The sequence below is a fragment of the Sphaeramia orbicularis genome, chromosome 17, assembly GCF_902148855.1.
Source record: "Sphaeramia orbicularis chromosome 17, fSphaOr1.1, whole genome shotgun sequence".
In the NCBI taxonomy this organism is placed as follows: Eukaryota; Metazoa; Chordata; class Actinopteri; order Kurtiformes; family Apogonidae; genus Sphaeramia; species Sphaeramia orbicularis.
The window spans coordinates 35,276,470-35,291,731 of record NC_043973.1 but is presented as its reverse complement, the minus strand read 5'-3'; the positions used below and the strand labels follow the sequence as shown (position 1 = coordinate 35,291,731).

At 33.7% G+C, this 15,262-nt stretch overlaps 1 protein-coding gene across 1 annotated transcript in view; it reads left to right on the top strand.

The window, feature by feature from the left end:
• ephb3a (eph receptor B3a) overlaps positions 1–15,262 on the top strand; it is a 97,271-nt gene that overhangs the window by 44,823 nt on the left and 37,186 nt on the right. Inside the window, exons 6-8 of the mRNA XM_030160989.1 lie at positions 1,024–1,148; positions 11,093–11,249; positions 11,451–11,559. Coding sequence (XP_030016849.1) covers positions 1,024–1,148; positions 11,093–11,249; positions 11,451–11,559 — 391 coding nt within the window. The remainder of the gene's footprint in view (positions 1–1,023; positions 1,149–11,092; positions 11,250–11,450; positions 11,560–15,262) is intronic.

The window sequence follows — 15,262 nt, the reverse complement described above, 5'->3', positions numbered from 1 at the left end:
AAATTGCACAAAACAGCAATTCAAGTAAACATTGCAGCTTTACAAATACGATTTGTAACTGGTGTTTATTAATGATCAGTATTGTGTATAGTATTTATGAAAGTATCAATACATGTGTGAATGGTTTTTGATGCTATATTGATTCTCATAAACACAGTGATGATTTTTAATTAATAGTTTTGACAGTTCATTTTGCTTTGTCTTAACTTTACAATGAATTCTAGTTTTTGAGTCAGATTTTTATTTACCAAGTTTTTATGCACACTGTTGTTTTTGTGTATTTATTATGAAAGTTTTGTTAAAATTAGATTTAAAGAATGATTTCCCTTGCATCACAACAGAACAAAAGTACAATTTTATTGATGTACACCAAAGCTGCTTTTACCTACAATTCTTTTTCATTTTAGTTTGTGATGCGGAAATGATTTTTTTTTTCACTGCTGTGTTAGTTTTAGTCTAAGTTTTCATTAAATATAATAACTCTGAGTGACACATGGAGAAAACCCCAGATGCTCTTCTGAGTCAGTTACAGGAAAGGCAGAGAAAAGTAAAGTACGCTTTATCCTCGCTGTCAGCATTCACCACGGTGACAACCAGGCGTCTTACATTACATCACTGACAATGTCACCTTTCAACAACTCCACTTAATATTTGCAGCGTCATCATCAACCAAACTGCTCAGCACCTTTCACAGACTGTAATTACTTTCCCAGTTAACTTGCACTTAATCCAGCGGGCTGCAGTTTATGGACCCGTGACAACGACTGTCAGCTGAGTCACATTCAGGCCTCACAAATCAATAAAGTGCAGAACAGCGAAGGTGACACATGCACACAGTTTTTCTAGAAGCGTTCAGGTTGGAGAATTTTGAGTAATCATTGTCTCACAGCGATGGTTTGTGACTTCAGAGATGTTTGATGTCGGCCTGTCAGTGAGGGCGGGGAACTCGCCGGATCCTAGCTCACGGCGACAGCTCACCATTGAAATGAATGAACGTTGGTCCTCTGCCTTGTCCACCCACAGCGCCTTCAGCAGTGCCTACCGTCCATCTGATGCGCTCCACGTCAGACACCCTCAGCCTGTCCTGGCTTCCCCCGGAGAAACCCAACGGGGTCATCCTCGACTACGAGATCAAATACCACGAGAGGGTAGGCTCCCATGTCTTACTTGTTCTTTAATGTAGGTCACAGTGGACACCTTATTGAATATAAAAATCTACTTATCCAGACTCTTTAAAACGCAGGAAGCCTTTTCATCATTCCTGACCATTTTTATATTGAAATGAGATGTGTGGGGGGGAGTTTGGATGCCTCCAGAACTTTGTGTTGCAGAGATTTAACTGGACACACTGAGTGAGGGTTATGATGAGTTAGTCTTTTATTAAAATAAATGCAGATCAATGTTTCCAGGTAAAAAATGCTAATGTATGACACAGAGTAGTGGTTAACACATCAGATAAGCTCCTGACAGTCGTGAAAAAGGTCTAAATTATTCCACAGATTATTCCTCTGGAGAAATATTCAAAATGTAACCAGTCTGTTTCTTGCAATATATTAACTGTGAATGTGTGTTTTCATTCATACGCTAAATGGACAAGACTATCAGGACTCACTAAATTCGTGTGTTTTACTGCGACCAGTGCACTACACACTAATAGGATAAATAGTGTCTAAAACACAACCAAAAGATAAAACAAATAAGTCAGAGCCAATGCAAATAGGTAATAAAAGAAATATTGATTTGACATTGATTATAGACAACAATTTTTCATCACACCTGACCATTATAACATTGAAATGAAATATGAAGAAATATTCAACATGTAAATTAACTGTGAGTGTGCTTCTTCATTCTTAAGCTATATAGACAAGACTATCAGGACTCAATAAATTCATGCGTCTTACTGCTACCAGTGGACTTGGTTACAAAACAATAATGGCAAATGTCATAATGTCATTTTATATATTATTATTATTATTGTGATAAATATTGCAGTAAGCATCTCTATTTCCTTTTAGTCATCTACGCTAACAAACGTCTTCAGATGTTTTTCTTTTTTAATCATTAAAATTGTTTTAAACATTGAAATATTCGTTGTGTTCTGACCATAGATAATCACAAACTGGTTTCTCCAACTTTTAGTCAGAAAGACAAATCAGCCTTTACATTTAAAAGAACTATTGATTTGACATTGATCATAGACCATGACTTTTCATCCCTCCAGTCCATTTTAATATTGAAATGAGATGTGTGTGGGGGAGTTTGGATGCCTCCAGAACTTTGCGTTGCACAGATTTAACTGGACACACTGAGTGAGGCTTATGATGAGTTAGTGTTCTACAGCAAATTTCTACATTGAAATAAATGCAGATCAGTGTTTCCAGGTAAAAAATGCTAATGTATGACACAGAGTAGTGGTTAACACATCAGATAAGCTCCTGACAGTCGTGAAAAAGGTCTAAATTATTCCACAGATTATTCCTCTGGAGAAATATTCAAAATGTAACAAAATGTAAGTCTGTTTCTTCTTCTTCATTCTGACGCTATATGGACAAGACTATCAGGACTCACTAAATTCATGCGTCTTACTGCTACCAGTGGACTTGGTTACTAAACAATAATGGCAAATGTCATAATGTAACTTTATATTGTTGTAAAGGTTGCAATAAGAATCTCTATTTCCTCCTTGTCATCTACACTAACAAATGCCTTCATATATTATTTTTTTTAATCATTCAAATTGTTTTAAATGTTGTACATTGAAATATTTGTTGCATTCTGACCATAAATAGTCACTTTAATAACTAACTGGTTTCTCGAACTTTCAGCCAGGAAGACAAATCAGCCTTTAGACTTGAAGGTCAAGGTCAAGTTTATTTATATAGCACATTTAAAACACCGCAAAGTGCCCAAAGTGCTGAACAAATCTGCAGAAACAAATGCAAGATATGCTGAAAGTAGTAAAATAAGAATAAATACAAGATATACTAAAACTGGTAAACCTCCCCCAAAAAAACAGATACACAGTAATAGGATAAGTAGCATCTTAAACACAACCAAAAAAAAACAAATAAAAGCCACACACTTGTATTAAAAGCCAGTGCAAATAGATAATAAAAGAAATATTGATTTGACATTGATCATAGACCATGACTTTTCATCCCTCCTGACCATTTTAATATTGAAATGAGATGTGTGTGGGGGAGTTTGGATGCTTCCAGAACTTTGTGTTGCACAGATTTAACTGGACACAGAGAGTGAGGGTTATGATGAGTTAGTCTTTTATTAAAATAAATGCAGATCAGTGTTGTCAGGTAAGAAATGCTAATGTATGACAGAGTAGTGGGTAACACATCAGATAAGCTCCTGAAAAATGTTTAAATTATTCCATAGATTATTCCTCTGAAGACCTTTCTTGCTTAAGAAATATTCAAAATATAACGAGTCTGCTTCTTGCACTATATTAATTTGGAATGTGTTTCTTCAGTCATACGCTACAAGAATATCAGAACACACTAAATTCATGTGTTTGTAACAGCACAAACAGTGGGAAATAATGGCAAATATTCTATTCTATTCTCTCCTATTTTGTGATTATATTATTTTATTTTGTGTTGTTTTCCCTCTTGTTATCTACACTAACTGCCATTATTATTATTTTTTTAAATCATTAATATTGTTTTAAATCAATCAATCAAATTTCATTTATATAGCGCCAAATCATAACAAAAGTTATCTCATAACGCTTTACATATTGAGTTGATGTTGTACATCAAAAGATCTGTCACATTCTGATCATAAATAATCATTTTAAACCATAAATAACCAAGTGGTTTCTCCATCTTTCAGTCAGAAAGACAAAACAGCCTTTAAACTTAAATAAATATTGATTGACATTAATTATAGACAACAACTGACATGAACATTTTTATCATGATAATATTTCAAATCCACTGGAATGTGTCCCAGTATTTTTGTCCATATAGAACTTACGTCTCATAGCTTTTGTGAAGAAAAAGTATTTCTTAATCAAGTTGTGGCTTCGGTTCTTGTAGCTTGAAAATAGTTGATTAAAGCAAATAGAATTAAAATGTGTAAATGTATGTGTACAATGATGTCTCATTTGTAAAGAGGATTTGATTAATGGTAAAAATTGACACTGAAACAACATGAGAAGAGAGGCATCAACACAAATATATTATCCATATTTTATTATTCTGATTAATATGAGTTAACCTCCACTGGTTGGAGCTGAAATTATGATGCATTATGGGACCTCTGGCATTATTGATTATATGTCATTTAGAAAAAATCAAAATACCATATGTCTGTCAACACTGCTGCAGAAATAAAATGAGTACAATTTGATATTTATCTCTGAAAGTCCAAATCTAGTCTTTCATACTTTGACTTTTGATTCATCTAAACACAATCCTAAACGTAGAGATTTCCATAAAATTATTGACATTCACTGGATAATGGGGGATGCAGGAGTTTTAATGTCCGCAAGCTAATAAATTAATTAATAACGCAGGTATTTCTCGAAAAAGAGATTTTATCTCAAAGGTCTTCCTGGTTAAATAAAGGTTAAATAAAGCCTTTCCTTATTCTGAAAGTTAAAATTCCATTTATTTTGCCTATAGACATAAAACCATAGAGATATTCCACAGCCTGAGTGGGTTACTGTCCCAGCTAAACCGATATATTAATTAATTTTCATATATAAATATATCTGTGTCACGAAAAGTAAAAAAAAATTGTGTCAGAGTTAATTCACGTAACTCTTGTCGAGTTATGTGCATTGCTAAAGACGCTGTCAAAAACACAAAGAGAAAAGTCAAAATTCAATCTGCATCTTAATCAATTAACTCGACAAGTCTGGGTCAATATTAATTCACCAGCTGTTGCACTGTGCTGTTGACCTTTGAATTTGCTTCAGGCTACTCCAGAGCAGTGGCCACTTTGAGATCATGGGTATGGTAGTATTTAGAACCTCCTTGAACTCAAGCCACAACATGATTTATGATTTCACAGCCTGACTATGACATAAATAAAATAGATGGCCGCAGGACCGAGCAATTAATTGAAATATTGTCGAAATCCCAACATTCCCAAGTGCAATACCCAGATAACAGGGGGTGCTGGTTTTTGATCAAAGTAAAATGTGTCAAAATTAATGAACCTTTGGGTCCACTAATCATATTCTCTAGAGGTAAGGGCACAGGGAATGTACAGTACAGACGTCAGCAATAATCATGTCATTTTCATACTTTTATCTTCTGGCTCGTATCACAATTACAATACCTGTTAAAATAAAGGCAGCATGTTTTGTTTTGTTTTTTTTTGCATATAGTTCAGTTTTAACCCATAAAGACCCAGAACTACTTTTGTGGCGGTTTTTTTCTCTATATTTAACTTTTCTTAAGTGATTTATCACCATTAATTATGATATTATCCTCTGTATTTTTGTGTTTATTCAGTGAACATCAGGTATTTTCCTATATTTAATTTAGTGATCATGCAGATGTTCATAAAAACTCAGATTAAAATTGAGGTTCAGACCTCAGTTGCAGAAAGAAACTCACTGAATCAAATAGTTAGATGGTCCAGTCGCCTGATTGGTGAGTCCCAGTCTTGTCCCGCCTCCCTGTCCACTAAACAGGTCCAGAGGATGGCTTCATCAGTTCTTAACAGTGACTCCAATCCTTTACCAGATGAATTTCAGCTCTTTTCCTCTGGACGCAGGTTCTTTGTTCCAGGTGCAGGACACAGCATTTATAAAAACAGCTTTGTTCCTGTCGCTGTCACTGAGCTCAATAAGAAATAGTGGCATTGCACTTTACTAACTTATTTTAGTTATTTATCCCATTTCTTTGCTCTATTTATTATTATTGTGACTTCAAATTTTTACATTTTTAAATTTTATGTTCTTATCCTGGTTTTTATCTTGGATTGTTCTTATCTTCTCTGGTTTTTATTGTGTTCTATTGCATCTTGTTTTTATTTATTTGATCTTATTTATTTATTTTATTCTTTTACTTATCCGTGCTGCTGTACTGATGAATGGTGGAACACTGAGCATTTTTTGTTCTGTCTGTAAGCGTGATCAAGCACCTGTCTTACATGTTCAACGTATGTATTGTTGTAATACCAAAGCAATCACCTAGACTGCAAAACAAATCTACCTACGGATACAAATAAAGTAACCTTGACCTTGAGGTTTATTATATCAAAAATAGAGAAAACTGAAGAAAAAGTGAAATTTTTTGTAAATCTATCAATAACTGAATGTAAAAACAAGTGTCTCCATCCACTGTCACTGATCCAACTCCATGGGTTTTACTGGTGAATCAATGTTGTAGAAGATGACGGTGTTTCCACGGTAACTACAGAGTCTCTGAACGTCCAAATGGGTCAAATGTGATGATCATGAAATCATGACAAACTGTATTTTACACCAATTATTCACATATATTGATAGGATTAATGGATCAGAAGTTATTAAACATTTTGGATCAGTAGATCTAAAATATCTGTATTTTGTGTTTATTCAGTGAACATCAGGTATTTTCCTATATTTAATTTATTGATCATGTAGTTGTTCATAAAAACTCAGATTGAAGTTGAAGATCATTATATCAAAACAGAGAAAACTGAAGAAAAAGTGAATTTTTCAACAAATATATCAATAACTGAACATAAAAACATGTGTCTCCATCCACTGTCATTGATCCGACTCCATGGGTTTTACTGGTGAACCAATGTTGTAGAAGATGACTTAAGTGAAAATCAGGTATTTTTCTACATTTAATTTACTGATCATGATTATTATCCATAAAAGCTCAAATTAAAGTTGAGGGTTATTATATCAAAAACTGAGAAATTGGAGGAAAATTGACTTTTTCAGTAAAATATATCATTAACTGAACGTAAAAACATGTGCTTCCATCCACTATCATTGATCCAACTCCATGGGTTTTACTGGTGAATCAATGTTGTAGAAGATGATGGTGTTTCCACAGTAACTACGGAGCCTCTGAACATCCAAATGGATCATATCTGATGACCATGAAAAGATTCCAAACTGTATTTTACACCAATTATTTACATATATTGATAGGATAAATGGATCAGAAGTTATTAAACATTTCAGATCAGTAGATGCTTTTTGGTCTTTATGGGTTAATATAAACCTAAAGGATTATTTTAATATCCCAAAGATTTATGTAAAAGATCTTTGAGGGTATTGCTGAAAGCATGTATTTAAAAAGAGAAAATAGCACTTGAACTAGTGTCTCCTTTCACTTTGTAAGACTGTGCCCATTGTCCTCCTAGAAAGAGGTTAAATGTTCTTAAAAATATAAGAAACTCAACTTGAATCAAGCAAAAAAGAAGAGGAAAAAAAACAAGATCAATGAGGTGAATGCTAGACTTACAACAAAAATAAAGTGAAAAACTAAACTAAAAAACTGGGAAAAAAAAAGTACCCTCATTTATTTGACACAGTTATAAGACATCCTCAATATTCTAAAAGAAGAAGAAAAGTTGTGCATGTCGTGTTCCCTCTGCTGGGATGGAATGCAAACCACCATTGTTTCAACTTGTTATTGGTTAAATCTAGGTCAATATTGGAATCTCACTCCGACAAAGTTAGATATATTTTGGTTAAAATGAGATGACTTTTATAACGAAAAGCATACTTGGTAATGTTATTTTTCTTTTACGGAGAAAACACTCCTTTCCTAGAATTGAGGTTTTGCAGTACCGACAATATTGGTCAAATCCATCCATGTATGACTGGAGAAAAAATTAAAAGTGAATTGAATTCAGCAAGTACATCTTTTATCAATTCAGGTTTAACCCATAAAGACCCTGAACTTTATGGATTTTTCTCTACCTTTAACCAGGTGATTTTTCACCATTTATTACAATATTATCCCCAGAGTTCTAAATTTTTTTCCACTGATAATCTGGTATTTTCCTGTATTTAATTTATTGATAATGGTGGTGTTAATGAAAGCTCGGTAAATTCAAAGGGTATAATATGAAAACAGAGAGAACCAAAGAAAACAGGACTTCTTCAGCAGAATATATCATTAATTATACATAAAAACAAGCGTCTACACCCGCTGTTATTTATCAGACTACATGGGTTTTACTGGTGAATCAGTCTTGCAGATGACGTGTTTCCATGTTTGCACCAGAGACTATAGATGTGAAAAACACCTGATGCCGCTGAAAAGCTGACAAACTGGATTTTACCTGAATTATTTGCATGTATTGATAGGATTAGTGTTTTCACAGTTATTAAACATTTATGATCAGTAGATGTTTTTGGGTCTGTAACCCCTAGAAATCACACATTTCTATTAATATCGCTGTCAAAAAACATACATAAAAACAATTTATATATCAAGTCACATCATTTTTTGTGCAGAAGGTGTCGATTTTATCTGTGGTGGGTTTTGAGATTTACAGAGCCTCTGGTTGGTTCCTGAAGGCAGCATTCCCCCTTAAGTCTTCCTATGACTTATTCATTATTCATGGTCATTTTATGTCAGTTTTACGTTTCTTGAAAGTAAAAACATCAATTTAACTCAAAAAAGGTTCTTATTTTTTATTTTAGGCATTGTTCATCTATTTATTTGGATATTTTTCATGTTAGACTACATTTGTGAACAAAACAAATTGCTAAATCAATCTGGAATTTCCAAATTTCCATTTTCACATAGCAAATGTGTGTTTTCAAACACTTTTTTTTCACAAATTTTTCGAAATTGGAATTCAAATATTTCAGCTTCAGGGCCCAACATTTTCATCACAGTGTTCTGTTACAGATGAGTCTTTATTCTAATGATAGCTGTGAATGTTCTGCACATTTTGATAAGTAACAAATGTGGTATCAGATTACATGATGTGGCTAAAAAAACTGATTGTAAACAAGCAAAAATGGACATTTATATCGCAGACTCCTAAGGGTTGAATGTTTTTTTTTTTCCTTTTTTGTTTATTAAGTGAGCAGTACATAACAAAACATGTGAAAGACATGACAACAAATAAGACTAGACAAAAACAGATACTCATCACATATTCATCACTATACATTTGTGTGTGTGTGTGAGAGAGAAAGCGAAAAAATGAAAGAAAAGACAAAGAAGCTGGTAACAACAATAAATGGTAAAAAAAAAAAAAAAGAAGAGAAAAAAAAATCCATTTCACTAACAGTGGTAATAATAGTGATGACATTAACATAATACATAATAAACAAAAATACAAAACTAAGTAACCAATAATAATAATAATAATTGTTATTATAATAATAACAGTTGGATAAAGGGTATTGATATAAATTGCTAATGTTGTGGTTGTACAGGGGATGCCTCTTACAGAGACAAATATCAATGAACATTGGTTTTCAGATAATTTGCTGAGTAAAAAAAAAAAGAAAAAGAGACGGAAAAAAAGAAAGAAAGAATGAATAAATAAATATGAGGGGTGGTTTAGGAAATCAATAAATAATAATAATAGTAATATAATAATAATAATAATAATAATAATAAGAAGAAGAAGAAGAAGAACAATAATAAGAATAAGAATAATATTGGTAATGTTATGTCTGTTTTTAACCTGTTTTTTTTTTGTTTGTTTGTTTTTTGCTGGTTTGTTTGTTTTCAAATGGTCTCCCGAGTCTGGAAATAAAGATGATGATGATGATGATGATGATGATGATGATGATGATGATAATGATGAATAATGGTTTTTAATGGTTAAGGGTTAAAGGTTAATATATATCCAGTTCAATGTGCATATATATGCAGTTAAATGTTCATATATATATACACTTAAATGTTCATATATATGCAGTTAAATATTCATATATATATATACACTTAAATGTTCATATATATATATACACACACACACACACACACACACACTTAAATGTTCATATATATCCAGTTAAATGTTCATATATATCCAGTTAAATGTTCATATATATGCAGTTAAATGTTCATATATATGCAGTTAAATGTTCATATATATCCAGTTAAATGTTCATATATATGCAGTTAAATGTTCATATATATCCAGTTAAATGTTCATATATATGCAGTTAAATGTTCATATATATCCAGTTAAATGTTCATATATATGCAGTTAAATGTTCATATATATCCAGTTAAATGTTCATATATATGCAGTTAAATGTTCATATATATCCAGTTAAATGTTCATATATATGCAGTTAAATGTTCATATATATCCAGTTAAATGTTCATATATATATGCAGCTAAATGTTCATATATATCCAGTTAAATGTTCATATATATGCAGTTAAATGTTCATATATATGCAGTTAAATGTTCATATATATGCAGTTAAATGTTCATATATATCCAGTTAAATGTTCGTATATATGCAGTTAAATGTTCGTATATATCCAGTTAAATGTTCATATATATGTAGTTAAATGTTCATATATATGCAGTTAAATGTTCATATATATCCAGTTAAATGTTCATATATATGCAGTTAAATGTTCATATATATGCAGTTAAATGTTCATATATATCCAGTTAAATGTTCATATATATCCAGTTAAATGTTCATATATATGTAGTTAAATGTTCATATATATGCAGTTAAATGTTCATATATATGCAGTTAAATGTTCATATATATCCAGTTAAATGTTCATATATATGCAGTTAAATGTTCATATATATCCAGTTAAATGTTCATATATATGCAGTTAAATGTTCATATATATCCAGTTAAATGTTCATATATATGTAGTTAAATGTTCATATATATGCAGTTAAATGTTCATATATATGCAGTTAAATGTTCATATATATCCAGTTAAATGTTCATATATATGCAGTTAAATGTTCATATATATCCAGTTAAATGTTCATACATACACAGTAAACAGTGTGTCTCTTTCTGTTTGAGTGGATGTATCGTGTTACCTTCAGGTCCTTCTTTGGTGTTGCCTTCAGGTCCTTCTTTGGTGTTGCCTTCAGGTCCTTCTTTCCTGTCAGCGCTGGTCACTAACAGCTGCTTTAACATTCCCCTGTCGTTCACCAGGGCCAGGCCATGTCTCACACCGTCACATCCCAGCACAGTTCGGCCAAAGTGGAGGGGCTGAGGGCCGCCACGCCCTACGTGGTGCAGGTCAGAGCTCGCACCGTCGCCGGATACGGTCGCTACAGCAACCCCATGGACTTCAGCACCAGCCTGCACAGTACGACACACACAACCTGCACTAACCCACTGCCTCTCACTCTGTTTGGCTGTAGTAATCCGCTGCAGTTTTCCTGATGAGGTTCAGGCTTAATGGTTTTACAGCTGCCTTAATTGGTAGCTGTTACACTTGCAGCTAGAGCGCTTGAATCCCTCCAGCAGTGTTATTCACTGTTTGTTCTGTGTGCGTTCCTGCGTCCAGGTGACCCTCAGAAGTCGGTGCAGGATCAGCTGCCTCTCATCGTTGGCTCGGCCTCTGCTGGTCTGGTGGTCATCGTCGCCTTGGTGGTTATCGCTGTCGTCTGCCTTAAGTAGGTGTTTGGGTTTTTTACTGACTCCCTGGTCGACATGTTTCGCTTTGTTTTTTCGACTCGGAACAAAGAGACTCATAAAACTTTAACATGCTTTCTAAAGGCATGTACTTAACCCTTTATAGAGCACTCATAGAAATACTCTGACTTTAAAAATTTTAGCCTTAGGGCAGGGCTGTCAAGCTCATTTTAGTTCAGGGGCCAGATTCAGCTAAATTTGATCTGAAATGGGCCGGACCAGTAAAATAATAACATAATAATATATAAATAATGTCAACTCCAAACTTTTCTCTATGCTTTAGAGCAAAAAATGTTACTTTACATTATGAACAGGTTTATATCTACAAATTATCCTCTCAAAAGATGTGAATAACATGAACAAATTGAAAAAATTAGTGTAATTTTAACAATATTCTGCCTCAGTTTATCATTTACACATGTGCATTATAACTTACAGATCACAGTGGATCTACAAATACACAAAACATTTAGTAACAGGCAGAATATTGGTAAAATTGTACTTAACTTCTCTTAACACATTTCAGGTTATTTGCATTTTTTGCAAAATTATACTTTGTTTTAACGTAAATACATGAAAATATTTACATTTACAAAGAGAAACATATGGAGTTGTCATTATTTCTATGTCATTATGATTGTATTTTACTGGTCTGGTGAGATTGAATTGGTCTGAATGTGGAACCTGAACTAAAAGGATTGTTCATCTCTTCAGTGTAATTTTTGCATTTCACAAATTCATCCCCAGGGCCGGACTGGACCCTTTAGCGGGCCAGATTTGGCCCCCGGGATGCATGTTTGACGCCTGTGCCTTAGGGTGTTTATTTTTGCTTGTTTTATTTCGAATGTCAAGATAGGGCTGCACGATTAATCGATTTTAAATCGAAATCGGATTTTTTAATTAGTACAATTTTTAAAAAAGGGAAATCGTAAAATCGATTTCATCTCTCTCGTGCCTGCGGGCCGCGCACTTGCGGGCTCCCGTAGGCTCCTCCTCCTATCAGTGACAGCGGTCTGTCACAGAAGTCCGTGTAATGACTGGACTTTAAATGTGTTAATGAACCCGCAGTACTTATACCAATGTAAGCCGTGGCTTCACGCATGGATCCCGCAACTGAAATATAACTGCATGTGGATCACTCATCTTCCGTTGTCCCGGATCCGTACCGTACTGTCTTCTTCTGAACCGGGTCCGGGTCTCGGGGTCAGCAGCCTCAGCAGAGGAGCCCACACAGCCCTGTGCCCACACACATCCACCAGCTCTACAGATAGAATCCTTCCAGCGTGTCCTGGGTCGGTCTGTTCCACGCACGGATCCCCCAGTTTAAATAGAACCGCATGAGGATCACTCATATTAACCTGGTCCACGCACACACACACACACGACTGATGCCTGTCACTGACTTACATTGGTATCACTTCTGTGGGCCCAGATACCCAGGAAAAAAAACAAACAAAAAACCCCCCCACATATATGTGTATATATATATATATATATATATATATATATATATATATATATATATATAATTTAGTCATCTTACTTGCTAAATTTTTCATTCACAAATGTAAGTTCTGTAACACAAAACCAAACATTATTTATTTGTTGAAAGATGTTGAACTTTATTTAAAGCTGTTCGATAAATCTGGAAACAAAAAGGCTATAAAAAACATAAGTATTTGCTCTGATTTGGACATTGTATTGTAGTGTATTCCCCCTGACAAACTTCTGTTATTTTCTTGTTGTATACATTGTTTGTATACTCTACTTCATTCAATAAAGATTTAATTAAGAATAAAACTTATGTGGGTTCATCACGTGATTCCATCACAGATTTGAGGTGCCTTGCATTGTTGGCTGCTCATGAAAACAGCATGCTGACTTCTGTTGTCTTTTGTAGTTTTACCCAAAAATCAAAATCGAAAATCGAGTTTTTAGAGGAAAAAATCGTTTTGTTTTTTTTTTGCCAAAATCGTGCAGCCCTATGTCAAGATTTAAAAGCAAAAACAACAGAGAAAAATGTAAAAAAAAAAAAAAAAAAAAGAAAAATAAGTATTCAAAAAGGAGCAGGATGAAGTTCAGCCTATATACTCCTGCCCCTTACCCTATCTGTACTTAACCCTTTATAGAGCACTCATAGAAATACTCTGACTTTCAAAATGTTAGCCTCAGTGTTTTGTTTTTTTTTTCTTGCTTGTTTTATTTCAAATGTCAAGATTTAAAAGCAAAAAACAACAAAGAAAAACATAAAAAAAAAAGAAAAAAAAAATTCAAAAAGGAGCAGGATTAAGTTCAGCCTATATACTCTCGCCCCCCTTACCCCATCTGTATTTAACCCTTTATAGGGCACTCATAGAAATACTCTGACTTTCAGCCGTAGTATGTTTTTTTTTCTTGTTTTATTTCAAATATCAACATTTAAAACCAAAAACAGTAAAGAAAACCTTGTGGGATGAAGTTCAACCTATATACTGCTGCTTACTTACCCCGTTTTTTTTCTACTGACCATACAGTCCCATGTCAGTTCCTCAAAGTAACTTCACAAATCTTACACATGTCCAATTAAATTCTAACCAATCCTGTACAAAATGCAAAAATATTACACATATCAAAAATCAACTCTGTCCATTTCAAGACGTTATTACTTTTGTGAAATTTTTCAAAGTGTTTTATTGTTATTTAGAAAATCAAGGTCAATGAAGTTGCCATATTTGTTTCCTTACCTGTAAGTGGCAAAAAAAAAAAAAAACACCTGCAGCAACTTGGCAACCCAGTGAAATCAGCCAGTCACATATGGACAAAAAAAAAGAAAACTATTCTGATCGCTCCTAATCAATTTATTGTCCATTTAGAGCACAGCCTGTCTCTGTGGTGGTTTATTTAACCCTTTATACTTCACTCAAATGTCAACCTTAGTGTGTTATTGGAGGAAATAACCAGACTTTAATTTTCAAATTTGTTATTGTTATGTAGAAAATCAAGGTTGATGAAGTTACCATATTTGGTTCGTCACTCGTAAGTGGCAAAAAAAAAAAAAAAAAAATAATAATAATATAAAATGTGCTATATAAGTGCAGTCCATTTACCATTTAAATATTAAAAATGTAAGAAAAACATACATAAGGTGAAAGGAATATGTATTTTAGAACATTAGAACATCACTTTAAGAGCATTACAATAACATAAGTGCTGGTCCAGACCCCTGTCCACATCCACATGACCCCTTTGAACATCATTCCTTACATTAGTACCATTACTGCATGGTACCGAACTAAGCAGGTACATGCAGAGGTGGACCTAACAGACCCTGGAGACCACATTGGACCTGACAGACTCTGTAGACCATATTGGACCTGAGATTGTTGACTCACTGTCCTCACTGGAACTGTTGTCACTGTCTTGTAGTGTATACGGAAATGACTAAAAATAGTCACTTGTTCGATAAAGGGTTAATACAAAGTCCAGCTTAAGTCTTCTACATAGAACTCAACATATATACTCTTATCATGGATGAAGGCGACCAAGACAGGTGAGAAGGTTCACAGAATGGAACTAAAATAATACCAGGAAATGTCTTCCCATATAATAATGTGATGCATTCAGAAATTACCAAAAATAGTCAGTTGCCCGATAAAACGTTTGTGTTTTGCTGAAAAAGAAAAAGAACCGTAGAATCCCTCTGTG